Source organism: Corylus avellana, unplaced genomic scaffold (assembly GCF_965113065.1).
Source record: "Corylus avellana unplaced genomic scaffold, dhCorAvel1.hap1.2 HAP1_SCAFFOLD_265, whole genome shotgun sequence".
In the NCBI taxonomy this organism is placed as follows: Eukaryota; Viridiplantae; Streptophyta; class Magnoliopsida; order Fagales; family Betulaceae; genus Corylus; species Corylus avellana.
Window position 1 is genome coordinate 1 of NW_028290637.1, and position 24,330 is coordinate 24,330.

A 24,330-nucleotide genomic window follows, 5' to 3' on the forward strand; every position below is an offset into this window, starting at 1 on the left:
GAGACGTGGAGAGAGAGGAAAAAAAAGGAGAGAGAGAGAGATATGAACCGGTGAGAGAGATGTGGAATGAGAGTGAATGACTTGTAGAGATAAAAGAGAGAGAGAGAGAGAGAGGAAAAAAAGAGAGATAGAGAGAGAAAAAATATGAACCGTTCAATTTTTAAAATAATGAGTTAAAAAATCGGTTTACTCTTTAAAAAAATTGGTCTTTCAATCAAGATTTAATGCAATCAAATAAATCATCTATCTTATTTCAATACAAATAATATTTCTTCATTAAGACAATTAAACATTAAGACAATTAAATATATTACAAATAAAATTCCTACATTTTAATTGTCTCACAATATTGATATATAAAGAGAGAGAGAGAATTTCGGAACCTTTTGTTTTCTTCATTAAAATAATTAAATGCATTACAAATAAAACCCCTGGGTTTTAAGTGCTCAAAACTTGTTCATTCTTTAAAACGCCATGTGTCGCAATTATAGGCATTTTCTAAAACATGGGTTCACGACACGTGTCGTAATTCTAAGTACTCTCTACGTTAAAACTCGGCTTTTATATATATTTGAATAAAAATAATATATAAATTTGAAAAAAATATAAGGGACACAAACGAAAACAGAAAGTAAGAGAAGATAAAAAGAAAAATAGAGAGAGAAAGAGAAAATTTGGGAACATTTTGTTTTCTTCATTAAGACAATTAAATATATTACAAATAAAGAGAGAGAGAGAGAGAGAGAGAGAGAGAAAATTTCAGAACCTTTTGTTTTCTTCATTAAAATAATTAAATGCATTACGAATAAAACCTCTAGGTTTTAAATGCACAAAACTTGTTCATTCTTTATAACGCCAAGTGTTGCAATTATATGCACTCTCTAAAACATGGGTTTAGGACACGTGTCGTAATTCTAAGCACTCTCTACGTCAAAACTTGGCTTTTATATATATATATGAATATATGATTATACATATATACATATATAAGAGTGTGTGTGTGTGTGTGTGGAAAGTTGGAAACCTTGGGGGCAGTTCAGGGCAAGCTTACCAAAAGAAGTTCTTTTGTTCCTGAAATTTGCATAATCAGCAAGTTTCCAAGCCACATCTTGCACCGAAGACACAACCTGCTTTGCATTTGTAAACATATCTATTACATTTTTCCAGTCTTCCTTCTCAACCAAACTCATCCTGTAAAAATACAAAGAATAAAAATTCCTTAAATCCCTCTCCATTACCATGCATATAAAAGTGATGACAGAAACAAAAGAAGCTACCTTGTATATACAGAGAACCTAGTGATTAGAATTTAAGGAATTTTTTTTCTAAAAAAAAAATTCCTTGATATTAAAAACTGCTTAAAGTGGTTACCAACTACCTCATCAGAATATTAGTAGATACCTTTAAAAGGAAACTGACAGATACTGGTAAGGACACTTTCAAATGAATAACTGTTGCCTACTAAACTGATTGATTTATGTTTAGGTGCCTACTAAATTATGTTCAAACTTGTAGTTATGGCAGCTATTAATGAAAAATGTGCGACCAGCAGATCATTGGAATACTTAATTCAGTTTGATGAGAAGCTATAAGGCAATAGACAAGGATGAGATCATTTAAGAAAAAATAACATAAAGTTTATCTGAAAATCTAGGGTTTACCCAAGGAGGAAATTTTGAAATAGATTTTTAAAATAAGTTAAGCCCCTTGAATACTAACTTAGTTAATTTGCCTTCACAATGGCAATGAAACCACAAGCTAGGCCTCGAAAATGCAGTGTATGAACTTTTTCATTTCCATTAAAAAAAAAAAAAAAAATTTGATAAGTAAAACTAGAAAAGAAAAAAAAAAATTAATAAAGATGTTCTATTTTATGATATTGATTACAAAATTCCAAAAAGCATTAATCCCAAATTGCGAGGTCTAACTCATAAATAATTGAAACTAAAAAGTTTGCATTTCCTTGAGAATTTAGAGCCTAAGAAAAATAGACATGCCCTTTAACAATTGAGTTCCAAACGTGAAATAATTCCTTGACAGATGCCCTTATTCCCAAAAGGGACATCTTAATTCATGAGCGTACTGGATTTTAGGAAGACAGTAGCTTCTGTACATGCTAGATAAAGCTTACCAATCAGTTTGAAGGATTTCATTCCTCAGCCTTGTTAGAGAAGCTACACTTAACCTAGGAATAATATCATCCTGAACACAAGGAAAAACGAGAGGCAATAAGAGAACAGAAACACGACAGATAAAACAAGAGAAACTGCTAAAACAATAATTTTTATAAAAACTCAAAAAGATTTGCATCTTCCGAAAAACATAACCAACAGATTGTCAAATGCATCCACCCACCTGCATAACAACCGTTGTAACATAATCAGAGCAACTTTCAGCAAGTTCTCTGGAGACACAAGGTGAAGTGCCATATGTGATGGCAGAAACAATGTCAGGGCTAAATCCAAGCTCCTCAAATGACTTTCTACGGAGCATTATTGCTAGTAAAGAAGCTGTAGCACCTCCAAGAGAATGACCCACAAGCCTTAACCTGTATCCCTGTTGATAAATTAGGCTCACTACAATGATATCAAGGTAACCGTTAATTCAAAATGAAAAAATGGATGATAAAAAAAAAAAAAAAAAAAACTACATCTGTTTTCAGATAAAGTTTACTGTTGGCCACCTTATATTTCTCCAAGCACTTTCTAATGGTTCCTATCTCATGACTAAGAAACCAACGAGCAGCTTCAGCAGTCCCAAAGTGGGTGGAATAACCTTCAAATGTCACTTCTTCATCACTCGAAGAAACAATGTCAGTGATAAGGTCATAGACAGTCTGAGTGCCACGGATTCCAAGAATTACAAGTTTCCTACGGGTATCAATCCCAACATAATATCCAGGCCTCATCAGGCTGGAATCGTTTACAAACTTCAAAACATTACTTTCTCGAATCATGCTGATCCTTGCAAGAGCCGCAGCATTACCCTTATAACAACCTTTTGCTAACTCCAGGTGGTAGATGAGATCTTGCACCTAGATTAAGAAATCATTACCTAATAGAACTTTGGATTGCAGAGACAAAATTCTTAAACAAGTACATAAATGGGAAACAAGAAAAATAACATTCATTGAGTGAGGATATGCATATATTCATCAATAACATAACAAGGGTATAGAATTTACAACTGAATCTGATGAGATCTGAACGCCCTTAACATCTTCAAATGGATTTGTAGATGCTTGACGAAGATAGATAAGATATAGTCCAATGGTAAGATCGCTCAAGCTCCAATCCTGGACCCCAATCTTACTGCGTTGAATGCTTGCAATGATTTCTGTAAGAGATCGACTAGTAGGTGGGGATTTGTTTCCAAATCCATCTCCTGCAAATTTCAAATGTAGAATCAGTCTACATGACCAGCATGGATATTAAAAGAGTTACCACTCAACTTCCGTTCCTTCAATTTTAAGAATGGCATTAGGTTGTTAAATTAGTCATCTACTCTTAGATGCTTGTACCAAAGTCCCAAAGTTGGAAAAAATTGACTTACTCCACCATAGTGCCATGACTAATTCATATAGTAAGCCAAATGAATGCCATTCCACAAGCAAAACCATAATGATGAAGAACACAATGTAACATTAACAGACCTGTTGGCAGAGCCCACCTACACAACTGCAGAGCTGGTTCAAGAGCTTTTGTGAGCCAAGCAAGCTCTAGCCTCCACTTTCTATCGCTCAGATCATTATCAGAACTGTGTTTGCTGAGACTAGAATCATTGCCAATTGCCCTCTCAACTTTGGACTTGAAAGAAACTTGAGGTGCATCCTTTGCTTCTTTCAATATATCTGCTTCTACCATATCAACTTTTGACCGTTGCAACTGAAACCTATTAAGAAGACTATACACATAACTCTGATACATCCCCTGTCTCTTCAAAAAAAATTTAGTACAACCTGCCAAAAAACACGACATTAATAAACAAAAAAATTATCATTCAAAGAAACAAGAGAACCCTAAATCTTTAGCATACTAGATCCTATACTCATGTAAATTCAAAATTTATTTTCCCAAATTTATATTGGAGTGAATAGATAATACAACATAATTGAATTTACACACATTATCTCCCCAACAAGTGTATTAGAGCTAATGGTTGTGTACAAAAAGATAGACAATGGCTGCCCATTCCAATTAGAATATGGAAGATGCACATGCGTCAATTACAAGTCAATCCAGGACAGGGTCTCCTTTTCAGTTGGACCGGAAACACGATGAATCAAAACATATAAGCCCACAAAACCCACACAAATAAACCTATAAAAGGACCATTACAAGATATTCAATAGGAAAAGTGTTAAGTGTACGATGGAGTGAAAAATTCTCCTGGCTTTCTTATCTATTTTTCCCATGGTAAAATAGATCAAACCACACATAGATAGCTCCCATAATAGAGTGGTTCTGAATCCAACATTTACATCTGGGCTCTACCCAAACTTTCCTGGTTCATCCCAACATTCCCCACTTGTCCGACTGTTGTTGAGAGTATAACCAATATGGAATTAGACTCTGAGGAGACTATTGGAAATACAGATGCGCGTACAATTTGATATAATATTAGTTTTAAGTTTGATGGGTTAGCAGTGTCCCAACATAATCAACCTTGAGGGAAATGTTGTTTTTAAGCTGTATGCCTGTATCAACATATTTTGATTCTATTTCCCTAATAAACTATTCTCTAGTAAAGCTAACCTAGATTTTCTTACCTAAATAAGTCATGCTTTATTCAAAAAATTCAGTGTAGATGCCGTTTGGCAATTGAATGAAGAAAAAACATAATTTTTCCTAAGGCAATTCAAGGTTGATCCTCACGAAGTGATAAATTAGAGGTCGGCATTCAAAGCCATCTATTTGTCCCTTTTTCCTTTTATTTCCTTATTTTCAATCAATAGAAACCTTTCAGTTACTATCAGAGCACGAATGGTTGATATAACAAACTAAAACCCATTAGCTTAAAACTTTTTTGGGTTAAATAGTTTCCGAACATATTAGAGACTTCATGCTTATCTTCCCAACAATTTAGGGTTCCATCTTAAATACTAAATTGCTTGGTGTTTCTCGTAACATTATCGTTCTATAACGTATTCCAGGACTTTACTTCTTACAAATCATCCCTCCGCACCCACAAATTAACATAGAGAACAAAACACGAACTACAACAAATTAAGAAATCTAAAGACTTTGAACTATACAGCATCACGGCCCAACAAAAAAAAAAAAAAACAGAGCTTTGAACAAAGAAGAGGGCACTTACGAATATTATGGAAGATACGCTTCAGTGATTGGTTAGCCATTTCTAAGGGGGAAGAGAGAGAGAGCGTGTGTGTGTTATATATACTGAGTTTGGGATATATGGCGGTTGTTCTGGTTCTCAGGGTCGGTGGCGTGGGGTGGCGGGTGGCGTGTCATCCGTATAACAAGCGGCGGCGAAAGCTCCGAGTGAGAGAGTCAGAGGGTATATGGGGAATCGACGATTGGATTAATATATTATTTCCTATTTTCGCTAATATTGTTTCCTATTTGAAAGGGTAATTGTGTAACTCCACCGTAAATTTAAAAATTCATTTGTTTTGGTGTAAAATAAGTTTTGAAAAATATATTACAAAGTTTTTGGTTATTGGTGCAATGAAATAATAATCAACCAACTTTTTTTTCGATTTAACCGAATTTTTTTTTTTTTATAAAATGATTAATTTTTTTTAAACCGTAAATTATATTTTGAGTTTGAACTTCTCATTCTCAAATTGTTGAAGTTCGTCGGACTACTATCAAACCGTCATCGGATCTCTGCCAAACCATAACCTAACTGCAATTGGGATTTTGTTGGACCATCGTCGCAGCTCTGTTCAATTACTGTCATGATTCAATTTTTTAGGTTAATTTAAAAAAAATATATTATTTTAGATAAATTATTTTAATGTTATGAATAAAAAGTATTTTTTATGAGTTAACAAGATTGAAAGAAGAAAAACAAAAAAAGATTGAAAGAAAATATAAAAAAATAGGGGAAACTTTACTTACCTCTTCTATACTTTCGCAGTTTTTGCAGACACCCCACATTGTTAAAAAGCTCTTACTTTGATGTATCCAACTTTTGTTTCCTTCCACTTTGCCCATTCCGTTAAGATTTTCTGTTAAATCCTAACAGAGGGGTGTAAAATTACAATCTTGCCCTTATTTTTTATTAAAAAATAATAATTATTTTTTTTAAAATCTTGACCCGTAGATTTACCGGTGGATCTAACCCACCCGTATTGTGACCCACGGGTCAAATTAATATATATATATATATATATATATAAACCCGACTGTGTGTGAGCCTCGTGACCCACCGGGGGTCATAAATTGACCCACCGGCGGGTCACAAGTGACCCATCGCGCGGGTCACAAGACCTATCGGTGGGTTACTTCTTTATTTATTTATTTATTTTTTAATATAATAATTATAATAATAAATTTTTATTTATAAATAAGAGTAAATTTGAAATTAAAAAAAAAATTAGGGGTATAAAAGACTTTTACTCATTTGACCGTTTGATTTAATTACAAAATCCTAACATAAGGGACAAAGTGAAAAGAAACGAAAGTTGGATAAATCAAAATAAGAGTTTTTGAACAATGAGGGGTGTCTACAAAAACTGCAAAAGTATAATGAGGTAAATGAAGTTTCCCTAAAAAAAAAATATTTGTAATTTTTCATACATTTCTGAACAAATGTTTTCTTTGAAAAGCATTTTACGTAAAAGGAAAATGCTAAGGATTTTATTACATGAAACCTTAAAGGGGCGTTTCCGATATTTCACGGTTCTCACGCACCGATCGCTCTATATAAGTACCTCCCCCTTTAGGGTTTCACACTCAAACCATAGCTGATGGTCATCGCTATCATAATTCGCCGTCGTTCTGTTGCTCACCTCTGCTTCTGCAACAGCCCGATTGACGACCAATCTCCTTCCATCCCTAACTGTTTAGGCGTAACTCACATTGGGCTTTCAGTTTGGTTAACAAAACCGCTCTTCATGCCCATCAAATCCCCTATGTATTTGATTTCTTGAAAGTTTTATTTTTTCTTTTTATATAATATTATAAATTTTCGAAATAGTTTGTGGAGAACGAGATGATGATGAATAGGTTTCCCTATTGGTTTGATTGCCGAAATGATGGCGTCAATCTTTGTATTAGCTCTAGCTGATCCTTCTCCCTCACATTGATTTTTATTTTCAATTATTATTTTTTAAATAATTTAGATTCATTGGTTTGAGAAGCATTGAATTCTTTTTTTCTTTTGCGTTGTGTTTCTGGGTGTTTACTGTCTTTAAAATGGGCTTAATTGGTGTATAAATTGATGATTTTTATGATGGGTACCTTGTGAACTTATTGTGGGTTGTGTGCAGAATATGGTTTTCAAACAATTTTAGTTTTCATCTTGCACATGAACAAGTTGGTGGAGAATGAGATGATGATTTATATATGTTTCCCTATTGGTTTGATTGCCGTGATGATGGCACAATATGTATTAGCTCTATCCGATCATTCTCTCCATGGTAAATCTTTTCTTTTTTTGTCAGAAATTTGTTGTATCTGTCATTTTTTTCCTATCAGGGACCTTTCATTCATTGCAAGGAAAATGCGTGGTAATGATTGTGAAAAGATGTGAGATTCTTTGGTGTGTTTTATTTATAAAGAGTTTGGTGTTTTGAATTATTTGTTAATGATTTTGAAAAAAAACGAGGCGTGGGAGTAAGATCTAAAACTATATAAGTGTTTTCAAACTCCTTAGCATGCGAGGCGTGGTTTTAATGCAGGAGACTTGCAATGTGTTATGCTTGTCATTTTGCTTTGTAAACCTTGAAATCCATTTGTGAAACAAATAAGGTTTGTCGTTTTTTTTTTTCTGGTTTCTAATTCATTGCTATCATGTTTCTCCTTGAGTTATGTGAATGCAATTGCTTACCAGATTTTTATTGTTTATCCTTTCAAGATTAATGTCTTGTTGTTGGCTGGATGATTTGTCGAACTTCCATTTTTATGAGCAAATGAAAGGATATCTTTCTTGTATGAGTTTTGTTTTCTTTGAACAGTTTGCAGATAAACTTTGTAGACATCTTATAATTTTTTGGAAATTTAGTGAATGGTAACAAACTGTTCTTCTTTAGCCCATTTCATAGACTAAAACATGGGAAGTTTTTGTAGTCGAACAAACTTTTCATTCAAATTGGGTTTTAAGAATTTTTTTCAACTAAAAAATTGTGCTTTATAGTTATTCGTGGAATCTTCTCCTGTCACACTGCCTTTGATTCCATATTCATTATTCACTCCACTGAAGCTGGCTCGAGAACATTCCAGGTAGAGATGGCAGTATAGCACCATGGAACCTGAATATGACCAAATGGAGGAGGGCACAAATATGGGGATTGTGGACTACTGTGCTTGTAAATAGCATTTTGAGAGCTTCACTTTAGCAATTAGTATTTAAATATTTTTGTTAGCAATGGAGTCTCAGTTTTTCAGTTGTGAGAAAGTGGGAGTATGTATAAGAGTTTTGTATGAATCAATGTTGTTTCATTTTGCTGATTGTTATATGTTATTGGAGGAAAATTCTCTGGTTTTTTTCTTGTCAGCCAATTCCTTTCTTCGAGCATTTTCCTTTCTTGTGTTGAAGTTGGTACCGGTTCTGACGAATTATTGCCATAACATGTTAGATTTTAATTAAGAGGAATGTGGCAACGCCAATCAACCATCGGCCTTTGTTTTTAACATTCAAAAATTGATTGGCATTCGTAATTACCTGAGCATAAGAGAGGCATGTACGTGACAAGATAGCTACAACTAGCTCTTATCACGAAGTACCTAGAGCAAAAACTAAAACATCATAACTTAATGAATACAAAATTCTCCTTTTTCCCTCTTTCCTGTAAAACTTAACGGAAAAAATTTCTCAATTGAAGATCGATCACCAAGTCAAATACCAAATATTTAAAGTCAAGTCTAATAGTCATCAAGTTCAAAAGATACTGCAATGTGAATAAAATGAGATAAAAGTATAGTTTTAAAAATTACTCTTTAATTAATCGCAGCTATTACAGTGCTTCTTGCAAAACCTGCAAAATCACTTTTCAAATATTATGTTTCCTTCAAATTGGTACTTAATCTATCCATGAAGTACGTAATTCTCACGTTCATTTTAATAGAATTATCAATTTATCATAGCATAAAAACCTTTATCTTTTCAAATGCTCCGATACAATTTTAGCATAGAAGAAGTGCTAATGGGATGTGGGTGACTAGTGTTCAATTGTATTTGGATATCCTGCATGTCAAACCAAAAGGCCATGGATTTACCGCATATATTACCCAAAGCTTATAGCATTTGATTGTATCCATCATTCTCAAGAAAAATCTCTATGTAGCTAATTTTTTTTTTTTTTTTTTTTTTTTTCTTGTAAAGAACCCTTTTAGCTCTCTTCCCGTAAGTTAAAATGATTGTGATTCGCGATCAATTTTTATAAAAAATAATAATAATAATTAAGCAGGGGCAACTCTGAAAAAAACTCCAAAGAAAATAATTTGTTACATCAAACCCAGAAGGTGTAAGTAGCTCAACCTAAATCCCCCCAAGTAAGTTCAGGCACATAACCAGCTAACTTCAGCTGCCCATCTAATTCAGGTAGCAGCATGTGAATTTCACTAGAAGCTGGGTGAGATTTATCACAAGCTGAAAACTGATGAATCTTCTTCTCCATTTCAATCCAACTAGATCCAGGATATCTCTTTTCTATCCCAAGATCTTTCATGGCTGCCCGGATTTTCGCAACCTCACCCCATCTATTAACTTCAGCATACATGTTAACGAGCAGGTTGTAATAGCCACTGTTGTGTGGCTCTAAAACCAGCAGTTCATTAACAGCAAGTTGAGCAATCTCCAAGTTCCTATGAAGCTTACACCCTCCCAACAAGGCACCCCAGATGACGGAATTGGGTTGAACTTTCATGCTTCTTATCAAATCCAGTGCATCTTGAAGCAAACCCGCTTTGCTCAGTAGATCAACCATGCATCCATAGTGTCCAACTTCGAGAGGGATGGAATAATCATTGGTGATGCTCAGAAACCTCCTACGCCCTTCTTCAACTAGTCCTGCATGTGTGCAGGCGCTTAGAACACTGATAAAAGTAACCCCATTGGGTTTGACCTTCTCCCTCTCCATTCTGCCAAACATCTTTAGTGCTTCATCTGCATATCCGTGAACTGCAAGCCCTTCAATTACTGAATTCCAACAAAACAGGTTTTTTTCCCGCAACTTGAAGAAAACCAAAAGTGACCTATCTAAGCTCCCACACTTGGCATACATATCAATCAGTGCAGACCCAATATAAACATCAAGATCAAACCCATTCTGCAATGCATAAAGATGTATTTCCTTTCCAAGGTCTAGCGCTCCAATATGGGCACAAGCTGATATAACAGTTGCCATGGTAACTTCGTCAGGACTGATCCCATTGCTTGTCATTTCACTAAATACTGCTAATGCTTCTCTAAATTTCTTGTTCTGAGAATAGCAAGTGATCATGGTTGTCCAGGAGATTATATCCTTTTCAGGCATCTGAATGAACAACAACTCCGCAGATTCCACATTCCCCATTCTCGCATATCCATCAATCAAAATGTTCCACGTTGCAGTATTCCTCTCAGGCATCTCCTCAAACAATCTCTTTGCAGAATTCAACTCCCCAGCCCGGATGTGAGCCGAAACCATCGAAGTCCATGCAAAAACATCTTTTTCAGGCATTTCATCAAACACCCTTGTCGATCTACCAAGTTTACCTAAACTCGAATAGAAATCAATCAAAGCAGTCTGAACAAACACATGTGAACTAAACCCATTTCTCCAAATGTGACACTGTACAGCTTCACCAAACCCCAAAGCCGATACCGAGGAACATGCCTTAATCAACGATGAGAACGTATAGCTTGTTGGCATAACCTTAGCTCTCAACATTTCCATGTAACATTCCAAAGCTTTTGTTGGGTGAAAACAACGAACAAAGCCTCTTATCATTGCGTTATAGACAAAAACATTAGGATTTTCCATCTGGGTAAATGCTAAAACTGCATAATCTATGCGCGAAAAGGTCGAACAGGCGCTGATATACTGGTTCACCAAGAAACAGTCTTGGTCTGCATTGGTTTTGATCATGGACGCATACGCAGATTCCAGTTTCTTTAGGCTGGAACATTTCTTCAACTGATCGAATATAGTTTGTTTCTGAGTTAGTGGGTTGGGTTGATGAAGTAATTTTGGGATTGATAAAGGGTTAAAGTTAGATATGGATTTCATGTACCTCCACAAACACAGGTCTAACCGCCGATTTCTGTTGTCTCAGCAGTTAGCACCGTTTCAATTTATACAAGAGCTGCGGATCGGTTCAACCCGGGTTTCAGGTTTAGCCTTTTTAGCTGGAAAAGAACTTGATCCATTTATTGAAATTTGTATTAAGAATGCATTTGAGATTGCGATTTTGTAAGAATAATTTGTATTTTTAAAAGATATTGCTAAACATAAGGCGTTTAGCATTGCAATTTAAAAGACACTTAATATAAAATAGGAAAAAAAATCTGCGATTTCTATAAACAAGTAATAAGTGCTTATTTGAAAAAACGCTAATTTAAAACTAAAATCATAATTTTTCATAACAAATATTTGATAAAAAAAAATACTTTTTAACATGTTTTACGAAATACCTTTACAATTTTAAAAAATAACAATTTTAAAAACGTAATTTTAAAAGTCGTACTTGAAACCGCAATCTTAAACTAGCGTTTAAGTAGAGGGAAAAGTTAACCAGTCTTTAGGTTTTTTGATTTTGACAATTCGGTCTTTAAATTTCCTTTTAATTTCAAATACATCCCTCTCTCAGTCTATTATCCAACTAATTAATCATATGCCACATTAAACCAGTCAATTACGGCCATGCCATCATGTATCAACTATATGTGCCAATTGACAAAGTTACTTTAAAAATAATTGTTTTTAACCTTTTTTTTTTAAATAAAAAATAAATAAAATTATTTAAGGCATACTTGTAAGCTGAAATAACTATGCATAAGCGGAAGACACATAATATTAAGAATGAATGCGAAAATCACATGCATTAATTTTTTTTTTATTTTTTATCTTTATGAAGGAAAGTATTACTCTTCATTCAAAAAATGAGAAAAGAATACTAGAGCCGAGGCTCTACAAAAGGCACTTGGATCCCCTCCAGTCTATTTGGACCGGAGGAGAGCCGGTTCTTGTTAAAGAAGAGACAAAATTGTCTAAAAAGTTTTTTTTTAAAACAATTCTATCCCTATGCTAAAAAGAACCGATTTTCTTCTGGTCTATTTGAATGGGAGAGGATCCCAATCCCTACAAAAGATAGAGCACATTTCTAGGCTTCTAACCATAAGTAGCCTACAATAATAAATAATAAATGTGAACCTAATAGGTTGGGTGAACTTTGTTCATAAATATTGTGCTTCCAATTCCAAACTTGAAATTGGCTGGACCTAGGGCTAAATTTAGTATACACCAGCATCAATTACCTAAAAACCATGTTCCTAAATGCCATCAAGTAGTAAGTGTGAATTTGGGTCTTCATTAACATGGGAGCTTTTCCAACCTAATTCCAATTGTCAAATTAGAGAGAAGGTAAATTTGACGAAATCCAAGGGCATTTCAGAGCACAGACTCAAAAAACTCAGACGCGCCCATGTTTTCGATTCTTTCGAAAAAGCAGCCCACTGCGGCACTTCGACTCAAAGACTTTACATTTAGACAATAATACCCTAGCCCCTCACATTTCTTTATATTTCAAATCCCCCCTTCTTTTGCCGTGTCTTTAAGAAACGGATTGAGAGAGAGAGAGAGAGAGAGAGAGTTCAGGGCTTCACCTAGATTTCCTCTCTCTGTTTCTCTACGTAGAAAAGGCAATGGCTTTCGCTTCATTTCTTGGGAGAGTTCTCTTCGCCTCTATTTTCATACTCTCTGCATACCAAGAGTAAGTAGTATATGCAACGACTTTTTTTCTTTTTAAGCTTTCCTATGTTTCCAATATCATTTTTTTTTCTTCTTTTTTTCTTTCTATTATTGCGATTTTGTTAATTCTTCAGCGTATATGTCTTCTTTTAGGCAAATGTAATTCTGGGTTTCGAGTAGTTTTTGTTTTAGATTTGGCAGTTCTCGTTGGATCTGTTATATTGCGTTGTTCACCATGTAAGAGTGAAATGGTATAGATCTGCGTTTTCTTTATCAGTGAGTAATTTTGGCAGAAAAGGAAATGATGTGTTTGAGTAATTGAATGTTATTTGCCAACCTAGTTTAGTTAACTTCAATTTTCCTGAGTTTAGCTCATTATGGGCTATTAATTATGATCAAGGCATTGATGGGTTTGTCTTTAAAACAAATATGTTGGCTGCTTTTGCTTCCATAACAGCTATTCATTGGAACGTACAAGCTATAGGGCTGCAGATTGGGCCAAATGTGTCAATTTCTGTGTAGTTTGAAATGTTCATATATTAATATAATCATGTACTTGATAGTTGTTGGACATCATTTGATGCAACTTATGGTTAGAAGCCTAGAAATGCAGATGGTGTCTAAAGATTATTTTTTGAATTGATTTGTGCTTGAATTGAAGTGATGATGTGACAGAGAGGGAACTAGGGTTACTAGTATGAAAGGTTGGTTCTCCAGTTTCCTTGTGCTAAAAATAAAAAGTCAAAGAGTATTTAACTAACTTTCTGCCAATATATAGTTCTTAGTGTTTGATATATTATTTTCTGGGATGTATAAAGAGAACTGTTCTCTGTTCTCCACTAATTTCTTCAAACCTCGTGCTGAAACCATTTAGACATTTTTTGGAGATGCCATATAATCTGGATCTTAACAAGACTTGATTTGCTAGTAGCCTAGTAAGTTCCTGATTAGTGGCGAGTTCCTAATTAAACCTGTTCTTTTATAACAATGGCTGGTTTTGGGAAAGTTTATCTTAATTTGCTTAATTTCATTTTTTTAGATCAAGCTCGTAATTCACTCTGTGACGTCATTAAGTTTCTTTGTTTGGATGAAAAACGTTAGGGACTTGCTTTTGTTGAAGCAATCATTTGTTTATAAATGCTAACATTTCTAGCTGTTAAGATTCCTTAAGTTTCTTGATTATAAGATATTGGGATTTATTCCTCTTTATAGGTTCAATGAATATGGAGTAAATGGGGGACCGGCAGCAAAGACTCTCGGACCAAAGTTTGATGTCTTTACAAAACGTGTTCAGTCTCATGTTGCCATGCAAGTGCCAGATATTGAAGTGAGAATCTGTGTGTGTGTGTGTGTATGTGCCCGAGTGGGTGCACCCATTTCTGTTAGAATATTCTAAAACTTCAACAACATATATAGAAAAAGTTTTTTTTTTTTTTTTAATCATTGATGCTCTGCCGTAGGTGAAACATTTAGTTGCTGCAACTATAGCACTGAAGGGCATTGGGGGAATCCTTTTTATATTTGGCAGCTCGCTTGGAGCCTATCTTCTGGTTCGAATTTCAGCCATGCTACTTGGTTTACTTTCGATCTCTAATGGGTACAATGGTTCAGAGGCTCTCGAGTCGTCTGCCTGTGCCTAAAATGCATCTTGACCCTATCTTTTTTGACCAATTAGTCATTCACAAGTGTTGTTTCCTCTGCACAGGTTTTGCATCAGCTGATTGCTACTCCTATTTTGTATGATTTCTACAACTATGACAGTGAGGAGAAAGAATTTGCTCAACTTTTCATCAAATTTACACAGGTTACTGTACTGCCAGCCCCATTTTCTATTTTCTGTACTCGTGAAATACAGCCACTATTATAATATGTTCCACCTGATCTTATCAAGTCATAAGTAATATATGTCTACCTTGTTGTTGCAGAATATGGCTCTCTTTGGGGCATTACTGTTTTTCATAGGGATGAAGAACTCGATTCCAAGGAGACAAATCAAGAAGAAGGTTCCTAAAACGAAAACTGTCTAGCAAGATTGTGTCGGTGAAGAAGACATTACTAATATCCAAGCTAGAGCCTATTTGGTTCCTGGTTTGTTTTTGAAACTCATTATCTCAATCTGCAAGGATTCGGTTTCAGTATGTTTAGGACCCACATTTTGTTTTGAACTCTTAGTGAGCTGTTAGTCTTTTAATTCATGGGGTATATTGTTTCTTATGGATTATGAATTTTCTTCTTAAATTGAGCTTGGAAACTACTACTTATTTATACTAACCTTTTTATGAGAATGGGCTATTTGCACAAAGACCTTAGACCTCTTACGTGAGGTGAAAGGAATTGTTATAGGTTTTGCACAAACAAACAAGTTTTCTCATACAGGACCCATTGGAAGTGCATGGACCTCTCACATGAGATGAAATGAGACTCACACCGGGCCCTACTCAATTGTTATAGTTTTATGACTCTATGTACAAACAAATAATAGATTTTTTTGGTACATGACCATTGAAACCGAAATATGTCTTTTAGGATAGCAATTCGTATTCGTGTGTTGAGTTGGATCGTGTCAAGACATGAATATAAGACTATATAGGTCAATTTTAACTTGATTCGTTTAATTAAAAAGGATAAGCCTCTTAATCTTAACTTGCTAATTTCATGTTGAGTTCATATTTAATTTACACGTCGTGTCAAAAATTATTGGTTGTAATTAATGCCTTTCATTTGTGTCGTTTTGCTATATATTCGGAGGTAGCTCAACAGCTGTTGTACTGCATGTTGTAGAAGCCAAAAATGGTACCTTGGTTTGGTGGTAGAGCCATTGCTATCAGGAGTGGACCTCATGCTCAGCAAAAAAAGAAAAAGAAAAGAGTGGAATATTACCTAATCTGATGAAGAAAAAGAAGGATACAGAAGAACATCAGAGAATTATTACGATCTTTGTCACTGCTGTTTTCCAAAGAAATATTAAAGCTCCTTTTGACGCTTCAAAAAATAGATTAAAAAAATCATAATTAGTAAATGCTATGCCTTTTGTTTTTACTAAATATCAAGTGGTTAGGTTCCATTCTTTCCCGTCGTGATCTATGCTGAACAATTGAGATGTGATTCTTTTTTAATAAAACTATTTTATTCACTAAAGGATATCATTAGGAAAAAAAAAATGTCCCATGGCAGAAGGGATAGGTGGACCAGGCAATTTTGTTCACAAAACAAGGGACATGATTAAAAATGCCCCCTTAGCCAAAGGATTTAACTAGATGAATTTAAATAACTAAAGAAGAGAAAAAGCCTTACTCATGTTGCCCTTTACTCTTTTATTCTCCTTCTTAAATTCTTTTTTGAGGGCAACATGAGTGAGTCTTTTTCTCTTCTTTAATTATTTAAAATGGAGAAGTGTTAGGGAGTTAAACAAATGAACCAAGAAAAAATTTTAAATTGATGTGGTAAGGGTTTTTAAATTTTTTTAAAAAAAATTGCAATTCTCTCTCCCTTATCAGCCACTCGCGATCTGTCATACCAGTTTGAAAAAATTTTCTGGGTTCATTTGTTTGGCTTTTTAGCACTCCCCTTTAAAATGATTTGTTCTTTCTCTTACCCTCATATGAGTACCACGTGTATTTGAGGACATTGTAACATTTTAAAATCTTTACATAATATTCATGGAATAAAATAGATCACGTGATAACATATAGTCATAAACAATCTATAACATGGATAAAATCATATATAACATTTACAAAGCATAACATATATGTCAACCCTATCTCTCTTAGGTCTAAATATACTCCAACTCTAGTTAGAAATTGGCCAATGGCCATAAACCAAGACATTTGTTTTTGGCTTTTTCCCCTTGTAAAAATTTTCTTTGTAAAAATAGGTTTAGAATTTATCTTCTCCAAATAGAATTATGGTTCAGGGTCCAATTTAGTCTAGAAGAATTGAAGAGAAATTAAATTTTCTCAAAAACTAGCTAGGGTAGCCAAATTATCTTAGGGTTAGGGTGTTTGTGCTAGCTCTTGCGAAAGTTGGGAGAGAAGTGAGAATTAGGTCTACAGGGGGTGCACGGCCAAAGGGAACTTTTTTAGGATTTTGTTTTCTTTTCCAAATAGGATTAGGGTTTAGAGTCCAATTTAGTCTAGAGGAATTGAAGAGAAATTATTTTTTTTTCTCAATAATTAGGGAGGGTTAGAGTACTGTTTGTGTACTCTTGAGAAATTAGGTTGTGAAAAAAGTGAGAGAATGGGTCTATAGGGTTGCACGGCCAAAACTAATAGGGAACTTTTTAAGTCTAGGGTTTTGTTTTCTTTTCCAAATAGGATTAGGGTTTAGAGTCCAATTAAGTCTAGAATTTAAAATGATGATAAAAATACCCCCTAGGGGGCGGCTAGGGCTTATTTGGCTAAAAATTAATATTTCCAATTTTTTTACTGAAAAAAACACTTAAATAATTTCTCATGCAATTTCATGCACAATGAAACCATCATGGACTAGTCATTTATGTGGAACATTATCTTCACCGGTATTAATCCATCATGCGGGTCAAATCAAGTAGTTTGTGCAGATGAAATATCTATTGTTAAAGAAATAATACACAAAAAAAAAAAAAAAAAAAAAAAACATAAATCACAGTACCTCCCTTGCATCGAGACACAATTTAACTGAAGTTATTCCACATGTTCGACTCTTGAATCAGCAATAATTTCTTGTCTCGACAGCAGAGCACGCTACTATAGTGATCCATACTCGCAATCTAAGTGTGTTCCCATGCTCAAAAACCAGAAAGAGCATAATTGCATATACTTGTTGCAGTAAGTTGTTCCCCACACACACTAAAAAGACATAACAAATACACTAAACATTACCCCACAAGGTAACTGGTGGCTAGGGGGCATGCATGCATGGCTGCCCATTGTTGGGCGCCGCCTGCCATTTGTTTCAATATATCTTGTTTTCTTTCTATTGTCATCTCTCTTGCTGAGATTGCTAAAGTATCATCATCTTCCTTTCTGGTTTTTTACTCTTTTTTTTTTTTTTGGGGGGGGGGGGGGGGGAGTTGGGGGAGGAAAAGAAATTGGGGTCTACTTGCTTTGAACCACAATGTAGTTAAAGACATTGAAAAGATGTATGAACAAAAAAATGCAGCGAATCCTATTTGTATTTGTATGAGCAATTCTTTTCATCAATAAAGCCAACAATTTGGTTACTTTTTTTTAGGGCTAAAATTTTTTGACACGAACCTAACACAAAATTTTTGAGTTAATTAAGCTTGAGGAGGTTAACCTATATAGTCTTATACCATGTTTTGACATGACTCAAACTAAATACATAACATTTAAAGCTATTAATTTTTTGCGTAACCGTGAACCCGACACAAACCAATACAAAATTAGTGAGTTAAATTTAAAGAGTTTTGTCCGTTTATATAATTTTATATTTATATCTCGGACACGTCGACAAATACAAATTTCCATCCCATGTGGCATGTACATGGAGAGAGAGATATGGGAGAGAGGAGCAGCTGTACAAGGATGTGTAGAGAAACAAGTGTGTTAAAGATCTAATTTATTTAATATTGTTCAAAGGACAACACGTGTTGGGTTTGATATTATTTAGTCCACGTGTAACTAACATATATACAACAAACCCTATGGCTATGGATAGCTTCTGTAACTCGACAAAGAAAGGAAAGATATTTTAGTATTATTTGATGATATTTTTGCATCCATCTCTCTCATATGATGATTCGCATGCGTTTTTGGATTTGATTGGCTTAAACTCTTAATTAAGCCTTTTAACGTGGTAGCCATTAAAAGAAAAAAGAAAATAAAAGTGAAACATTCCACGTTCAACGACTTGTCTAAGATGATTTGCATATCAAGTTGACAAGTAAAACATCCCTCGTATGTCAGCAAATGATACGACTCTGTGTAAGTTTCGTCTGCCATACGTTGCCCAAAAATAAGTCTGACACCATTGAGAGATTATATATATATATATATATATTCCATGAGTACATGTTTGGTGTTAATTCACCAATTATTTCAAAAGTTGTTATAACTCTCCCTAAAAAAAATTATAAGTAAAACCCAAGATGCAAATAATTAAAATGGTGAGATAAATTATTGAGATATGGTTTGAATTCCAAACCTCTGTTGTTCCATATTAAATCACTGGTAATCCAAACACTTAAGCTTAATATTCTCGTATCTTAGCCACAATCAACTTATCAACATATATATATTCCTCAACACCTAAACCCGACTGGATAGTCTCCTAATGCAAAGGTAGGTAAATCAACATGCTTGAACACCTCTACCCGACAGTCTCCTAATGCAAAAGTAGGTAAGAAAAAAAATATATATATATATACCATTTGTTAGTAAGATATTTAAACAACTTTTGACGTGTTAAACATGCAATCGGAGCACAAAATAGCAAGGAAAAAAGAATAGTGTAATTGTATGGAGCATTTTTCAAAACATTTATAATATCGTGTGTCATCTCACAGAATTTTGCATATTTTTTAATGGCATAAATCCTCCACTTGTTTTTATTAAAACTAGAAAGCGTGCGGTTTTTAAGGTTTGATACGCGGGTTTTAAGCAATGAATGAAGCTTACGCTAGTTTCCACATTTTGGCATGAAGTGAGTGAATAGGACGAATAGGCCAGTTTTTCTGTGGCAAAAAACTTTCTTTTTTGGGATATTGGTGATCTATAAAGGGGCCAAAACATGTAAGAAAAAGACACTTGTGCTTAACCTACATCATTGTGTTGTAATGCTTGAAGAATATGATTTTTGGGCAAAAGCCAAAAGTGGGTATCTCATTTACCTTGGCCTTTTCTCCAACTTACGTTGCTCACTCATTTTTATAATCATAGGCATCTGGTCTGGTCTCATCCAGTTCTTCCATTCAACAAGAGCATCTTGTCCCTCTTCTTTTTGCTTGAATGCCCACTTCCAACCCTTCAAATTTGAGGAAGCAGTTCATTTTCGATAACCCGGAATCCGCTAACTCAAGGATGGAGTTCCCATCTATCACCGGGGAACCAGTTATTCCTGATGTTGTTTTGGGATATGACAGGGGGAGGGAAGTGAAGGAGTTCGATGAAACAAAGGCTGGAGTTAAAGGACTAGTAGACTCTGGTGTGGCCAAGGTCCCTAGGTTCCTCATCCATCCACCAGAGAGGCTTCCAATGTCATCTCCAGCCAGTACTGTCCACTTCCAGGTTCCAGTGATAGACCTCCAAGGCTTTGAGAGTAGCCGGCGGGAAGAGATAGTCGATGAAATGCGTAGAGCATCAGAGACATGGGGTTTCTTTCAAATGGTTAATCATGGAGTTCCGGTTAGCGTCATAGACAACATGTTAGAAGCCGTAAGACGATTCCATGAACAACCAAAGGAAGAGAAGATGGAGTGGTACTCACGCGATTACAAGCAACGAGTCAGGTATTACTGCAATGGCGATCTCCTCGTGTCGAAAGCAGCAAATTGGAGGGACTCCATTGCATTTGATTTCCAAGATGGTCCCCTAAATCCTGAAGCATTTCCCCTAGTCTGCAGGTACTAGAACAAGAAGTGAGAATGAATATTCAAGACACATATACTGTCTGCAAAATTAACTAAAAATACTTTGTGTGCTGTTCTTCAGGGAGGATGTTGTTAGTCAATATATGAAACATGTCATCGAACTAAGCGAGGCAATCTCAGAATTACTATCAGAGGCTTTGGGGCTTAGAACTGATTACCTTGCAGGCATGGAATGCATGAAAACTGAATCACTGGTGTGCCACTATTACCCTGTTTGTCCTGAACCAGACTTGACTCTTGGCGCAACAAAGCATTCAGACCCATCATCTCTAACTCTGCTCCTGCAAGACAATATTGGTGGCCTCCAAGTCCTGCATCAAAATCATTGGGTTGATGTTCCACCAGTGCACGGAGCACTAGTAGCCAACATCGGTGACTTCATGCAGGTAAGTGCAGTTCCTGTTCACCAAGTGTAAAAACAGCAAATTATCTTATCCTACTCTGCCGCCTAATTATCTTATCCATCTTGCATCACAATCTGTCAATCTGGCTGACTGTCAAATTTTTTGTAGCTTATCACCAACGACAAGTTCAGAAGCGTGGAGCATAGGGTACTAGTTGGACAGGCTGGGCCTAGGGTTTCAGTTGCATGCTTTTTCTATCCAAGTGCTACACATAAGTATAAACCATATGGGCCAATAAAGGAGTTTCTATCTGATCAGAACCCACCCATATACAGGGAAACTCATATCAGTGAGTATCTTGCCTTCTACAGATCAAAGGGACTGGATGGAAACTCAGCCCTTCCTCATTTTAAAGTTTAACCCATGCTGGCAATACAATGAAAGTTTTAAGGTACCGCAAAATTTTGAGTTGTGGAATGCTTTTAACTGATATCAATCTGTAATGAAGTAAATAAATCTTTGACTTTACTGTTAATTTTTTATTTTTTATTTTTTCACAGCTTGTGTATAACAATGTAGGACTCTAGGTGGTAACTTGGTATGTTTGTTAATGTGTTTTTGGGGAGTATTTTTGTTTTTGGGTTGTTTGTTAACGTTTTTGTTTTGAGAACAAAAAATAAAAGACAAGCTGAGAATTTTATTAAACAAAGCCTTTAATTTCAACAAATGAAAGTACTGAAAGAATTGGAAACAAAAACGTACATTAAGATACTCCTTGAGGACTTTTTATTTCAAGAATCAAACTTCCAAACAAATGACAACAAATTTTTCAAGCGGGAAATAGAGATAGAGAGAAGACAATAACTGCCATCTTTACACACTATAAAGTAGAGAAAAAAAAAATATTCCCTTCACAGAATTGCTGGTTTTCTTTCCATCTTCCTCGGATTTCTTTTTTTCTCATCTTGGGGAATTCAAACAAAAGCCAAAGACCAGAAATGCCTACTAAAAATCACATACAACTCACAATATCTTACATAGAAGCCTACATGAAAATCACCAAGAGTCGACCAGCCATCATTGTTGCATTATTGCTTTCTTGGGCTGCAATATATTAACAAGGGAGCATAATATATCCATTCTGTATATGCTTCTGTTGTTCTGGCCCTGCATAATTAAGACTTCCAAAGAGTCAAACATGTGATGCACATGGGTCATTAAGAACCAAATATCGTATCTAGATTTGAAACCTACCTCAACCACAAAACATATCCATGTTTTCTCGCCATGGGCTTCTGTTACACCTTTTAAGATTGTCAGACCCAGGCTTCTGATGGCTTCTGCTATCTCAAGAAAATGGCTGCAATCCTCACACAACATCTGCACATATCAGCCAGAGTAGTGGTAGGACTGGAAACAATAGAAAGCAACAAGGATGAAGAAACAAAATACAAGTAGGAAAAATAGAGGAGCATCTTCTTTGGAGAAGCAAAAACTGGAATGTCATGTGTAATGTATTTCGGAGTTTCTTCTTTTCAAAATAAACCAATCACAAAGTTTTACATGTATGACCTGTACATACCTCTACAAGCATCTGTCCATTCTTGTTAAGATTCTCTACTATAATTGAACAAACTTTAAGATGACCTCCCACCTCCACTGCCCAGCTCGAACCATGTTCAAAACTAGAGGATCCTACCATGCCTGTTTCCTTGTCATGCAACTGCGAATTTGGCAGTAACATATAAGATCAGATAAAAATATACTAAGTCACCAAACAGATATGTACTTTCTGATAGCAGCTGACAGTTGAAAATCAAAGTCAGATAACACCAATGTGAATAATCTGTTGCTTAGCAGACATCCAGAAAAAGATATTTATAACATGTTTCTGCCACATACAACAGTGATTATTTAAGCAGCCCACAAGAGTGACTTGAAGCAGTCAACTCTAAAGAATTTATAAAGTAGTTTTCTACAAGCACTGCCACTAGTTTATGATTGAGATTGGGTTAAGTTCTTTACAAGTCAACACTTGAAGATACTTGATGCATTGAATGCCTACACCTTTACCTTTGAATTGGCACATTTATGTAGCTTGTCTGCATGCTTTGTTATGCTTTGCAGAAAGAGCATGTGCTTGATAGTGCGTTCCAGCAGTGAATCAATACTGCACTGTGCAACGACCATGAAAATTTGAGTACGTATTACTTCAATAACTGCAACTACCACTAAACCAAAACTTAGCAGGAAGAACGGATTGCAAGAAAGTTACCTTTGATCCATTAGGCACCAGTTCCCGCAGCTCTTTAATACGATCTTGGATCAATTGTCTGTCCCTGGGCCTAGGCCTACAACTTTCACCAGGCCTGGCTCTCTTTTTGTTGTTCTTAGCTGGTTCCGAAGACCTCTCCAGCTGCTCACTACATGTACTTGTACAATTTGATGAAAAACCTGTTGGGGATATCACACCACATACCCCTGATGAGCTCAAGCCGTGCTCTTTGTCCTCCTCTACGAGAGAGGACTGCTGCAATGAATAGCCTGCTGAAGTAATAGTATGGGTAGTATGACTAGAAGGCTCTGGATTAACTTCAATTGTTGGCAGAGACTGCACTGGTTTAGATAATAGTTTCTCACTTTTAACATCACTAACACTTTGGCAAACATTGGACACTACTGCTTCTAGAAGATGATCAGTGTGAGAGTCAGATGTCAACTGGCTACTGTCCATCCCCTCTGGCACATCAATAGCTGCTTTATTTTCAGTTTTCTCTGCTTCCCAATCAAAATAATTACTCTTTCTGAGAAAAGCTAGTCCAAGTGCTTCGTGGAGCTCACAGCCAGCCGGGAAATTCGAAGATGTGTTCGATATGTCCATGCGACTTGATTCACTTTGAAAGTCCAACTTTTCCAAATCTTTCTGGAATTTCATGTCTGAAGATTCAGGTATATGTGACAAAGCATTCTCGTAAAAACCTGTACCATCCAACTTCAATCTTTCACAAACAGCAGAGTCAAGGAGGCCTGATGATAAGTGTGTCAAATCAACTCCAACTTTTCCAGCAGGAAGCATAACATCATATAAGTTAACACTATCTGTAGCAGAACTGCATGACAATGAACTGGCATTACGTTCCAAACCCACCCTCCCATCTTTGCAGCCACTAATCTCCACTCCACATTTCCTGGCATTGAACACTCCCATCCCTACTAGTTTCTGGTGCTCTGAATTGATAATATTAGATTTGGACAAATGCAATGGGGCACTTTCATTGCCTCCTGATGTGGATAAGTCAAGCCCTCCATGCCCATTG

At 35.5% G+C, this 24,330-nt stretch overlaps 5 protein-coding genes and 2 non-coding genes across 9 annotated transcripts; 4 read left to right on the top strand and 3 right to left on the bottom strand.

The window, feature by feature from the left end:
* Positions 1 to 1,051: 1,051 nt before the first annotated feature.
* LOC132165767 (uncharacterized) lies at positions 1,052 to 5,531 on the bottom strand (the record flags this gene model as incomplete). The annotated part of the gene is made up of 7 exons (XM_088512110.1): positions 5,317 to 5,531; positions 3,653 to 3,958; positions 3,185 to 3,384; positions 2,684 to 3,034; positions 2,356 to 2,556; positions 2,132 to 2,202; positions 1,052 to 1,191 (listed from the first exon to the last, which is right to left on the bottom strand). Coding segments are annotated over exons 1-7 (1,309 nt in total), but the record flags the coding sequence as incomplete, so codon positions are not given.
* Positions 5,532 to 7,172: 1,641 nt separating this feature from the next.
* LOC148582170 (small nucleolar RNA Z102/R77) lies at positions 7,173 to 7,260 on the top strand. Its single transcript, XR_015909760.1, has one exon. It is a non-coding gene; the product is annotated as a small nucleolar RNA Z102/R77 (small nucleolar RNA).
* A 251-nt stretch (positions 7,261 to 7,511) lies between these two features.
* Positions 7,512 to 7,598, top strand: LOC148582171 (small nucleolar RNA Z102/R77). The gene has a single exon (XR_015909759.1). It is a non-coding gene; the product is annotated as a small nucleolar RNA Z102/R77 (small nucleolar RNA).
* A 2,063-nt stretch (positions 7,599 to 9,661) lies between these two features.
* On the bottom strand, positions 9,662 to 11,479 carry LOC148582172 (pentatricopeptide repeat-containing protein At1g06143-like). Its single transcript, XM_088512109.1, has one exon. The coding sequence runs from the start codon at positions 11,396 to 11,398 to the stop codon at positions 9,662 to 9,664; it is 1,737 nt and encodes a 578-aa protein (XP_088368235.1). The 5' UTR covers positions 11,399 to 11,479.
* A 1,459-nt stretch (positions 11,480 to 12,938) lies between these two features.
* LOC132166162 (uncharacterized) lies at positions 12,939 to 15,363 on the top strand. The gene is made up of 5 exons (XM_059576937.2): positions 12,939 to 13,100; positions 14,291 to 14,405; positions 14,539 to 14,628; positions 14,784 to 14,882; positions 15,004 to 15,363. Exons 1-5 carry the CDS (start codon positions 13,033 to 13,035, stop codon positions 15,103 to 15,105), a joined length of 474 nt encoding a protein of 157 aa, XP_059432920.1. The 5' UTR covers positions 12,939 to 13,032; the 3' UTR covers positions 15,106 to 15,363.
* Positions 15,364 to 19,548: 4,185 nt separating this feature from the next.
* LOC132165417 (1-aminocyclopropane-1-carboxylate oxidase homolog 1) lies at positions 19,549 to 21,665 on the top strand. The gene is made up of 3 exons (XM_059575965.2): positions 19,549 to 20,642; positions 20,731 to 21,055; positions 21,182 to 21,665. Exons 1-3 carry the CDS (start codon positions 20,029 to 20,031, stop codon positions 21,431 to 21,433), a joined length of 1,191 nt encoding a protein of 396 aa, XP_059431948.1. The 5' UTR covers positions 19,549 to 20,028; the 3' UTR covers positions 21,434 to 21,665.
* Positions 21,666 to 21,772: 107 nt separating this feature from the next.
* Positions 21,773 to 24,306, bottom strand: LOC148582173 (transcription factor EMB1444-like). 3 transcript variants are annotated; one of them, XM_088512111.1, is made up of 5 exons: positions 23,289 to 24,306; positions 23,087 to 23,188; positions 22,596 to 22,736; positions 22,268 to 22,393; positions 21,773 to 22,180 (listed from the first exon to the last, which is right to left on the bottom strand). In XM_088512111.1, exons 1-5 carry the CDS (start codon positions 24,219 to 24,221, stop codon positions 22,091 to 22,093), a joined length of 1,392 nt encoding a protein of 463 aa, XP_088368237.1. In that variant the 5' UTR covers positions 24,222 to 24,306; the 3' UTR covers positions 21,773 to 22,090. The 3 variants fall into 3 exon arrangements, with proteins under 3 accessions (XP_088368237.1, XP_088368239.1, XP_088368238.1); XM_088512113.1 differs by lacking the exon at positions 21,773 to 22,180 and having other exon boundaries at positions 22,277 to 22,373; XM_088512112.1 differs by lacking the exon at positions 21,773 to 22,180 and having other exon boundaries at positions 22,335 to 22,423.
* Positions 24,307 to 24,330: the final 24 nt, after the last annotated feature.

Excerpts from the sequence above, each read along its gene's own strand:
- LOC132166162 (XM_059576937.2), top strand. The coding sequence starts at position 13,033 with ATGGCTTTCGCTTCATTTCTTGGGAGAGTTCTCTTCGCCTCTATTTTC. Across the intron at positions 13,101-14,290 it reads ATACTCTCTGCATACCAAGA|GTTCAATGAATATGGAGTAA; the intron begins GTAAGTAGTATA and ends TCCTCTTTATAG. Across the intron at positions 14,629-14,783 it reads CGCTTGGAGCCTATCTTCTG|GTTTTGCATCAGCTGATTGC; the intron begins GTTCGAATTTCA and ends TCCTCTGCACAG.
- LOC148582173 (XM_088512111.1), bottom strand. The coding sequence starts at position 24,221 with ATGGGAGTGTTCAATGCCAGGAAATGTGGAGTGGAGATTAGTGGCTGC. Across the intron at positions 22,737-23,086 it reads ATAAATGTGCCAATTCAAAG|TTGCATGACAAGGAAACAGG; the intron begins GTAAAGGTGTAG and ends CCAAATTCGCAG. Across the intron at positions 22,181-22,267 it reads GGATATGTTTTGTGGTTGAG|GGCCAGAACAACAGAAGCAT; the intron begins GTAGGTTTCAAA and ends TTAATTATGCAG.
- LOC148582172 (XM_088512109.1), bottom strand. The coding sequence starts at position 11,398 with ATGAAATCCATATCTAACTTTAACCCTTTATCAATCCCAAAATTACTT.
- LOC132165417 (XM_059575965.2), top strand. The coding sequence starts at position 20,029 with ATGCCCACTTCCAACCCTTCAAATTTGAGGAAGCAGTTCATTTTCGAT. Across the intron at positions 20,643-20,730 it reads GCATTTCCCCTAGTCTGCAG|GGAGGATGTTGTTAGTCAAT; the intron begins GTACTAGAACAA and ends GCTGTTCTTCAG. Across the intron at positions 21,056-21,181 it reads ACATCGGTGACTTCATGCAG|CTTATCACCAACGACAAGTT; the intron begins GTAAGTGCAGTT and ends AATTTTTTGTAG.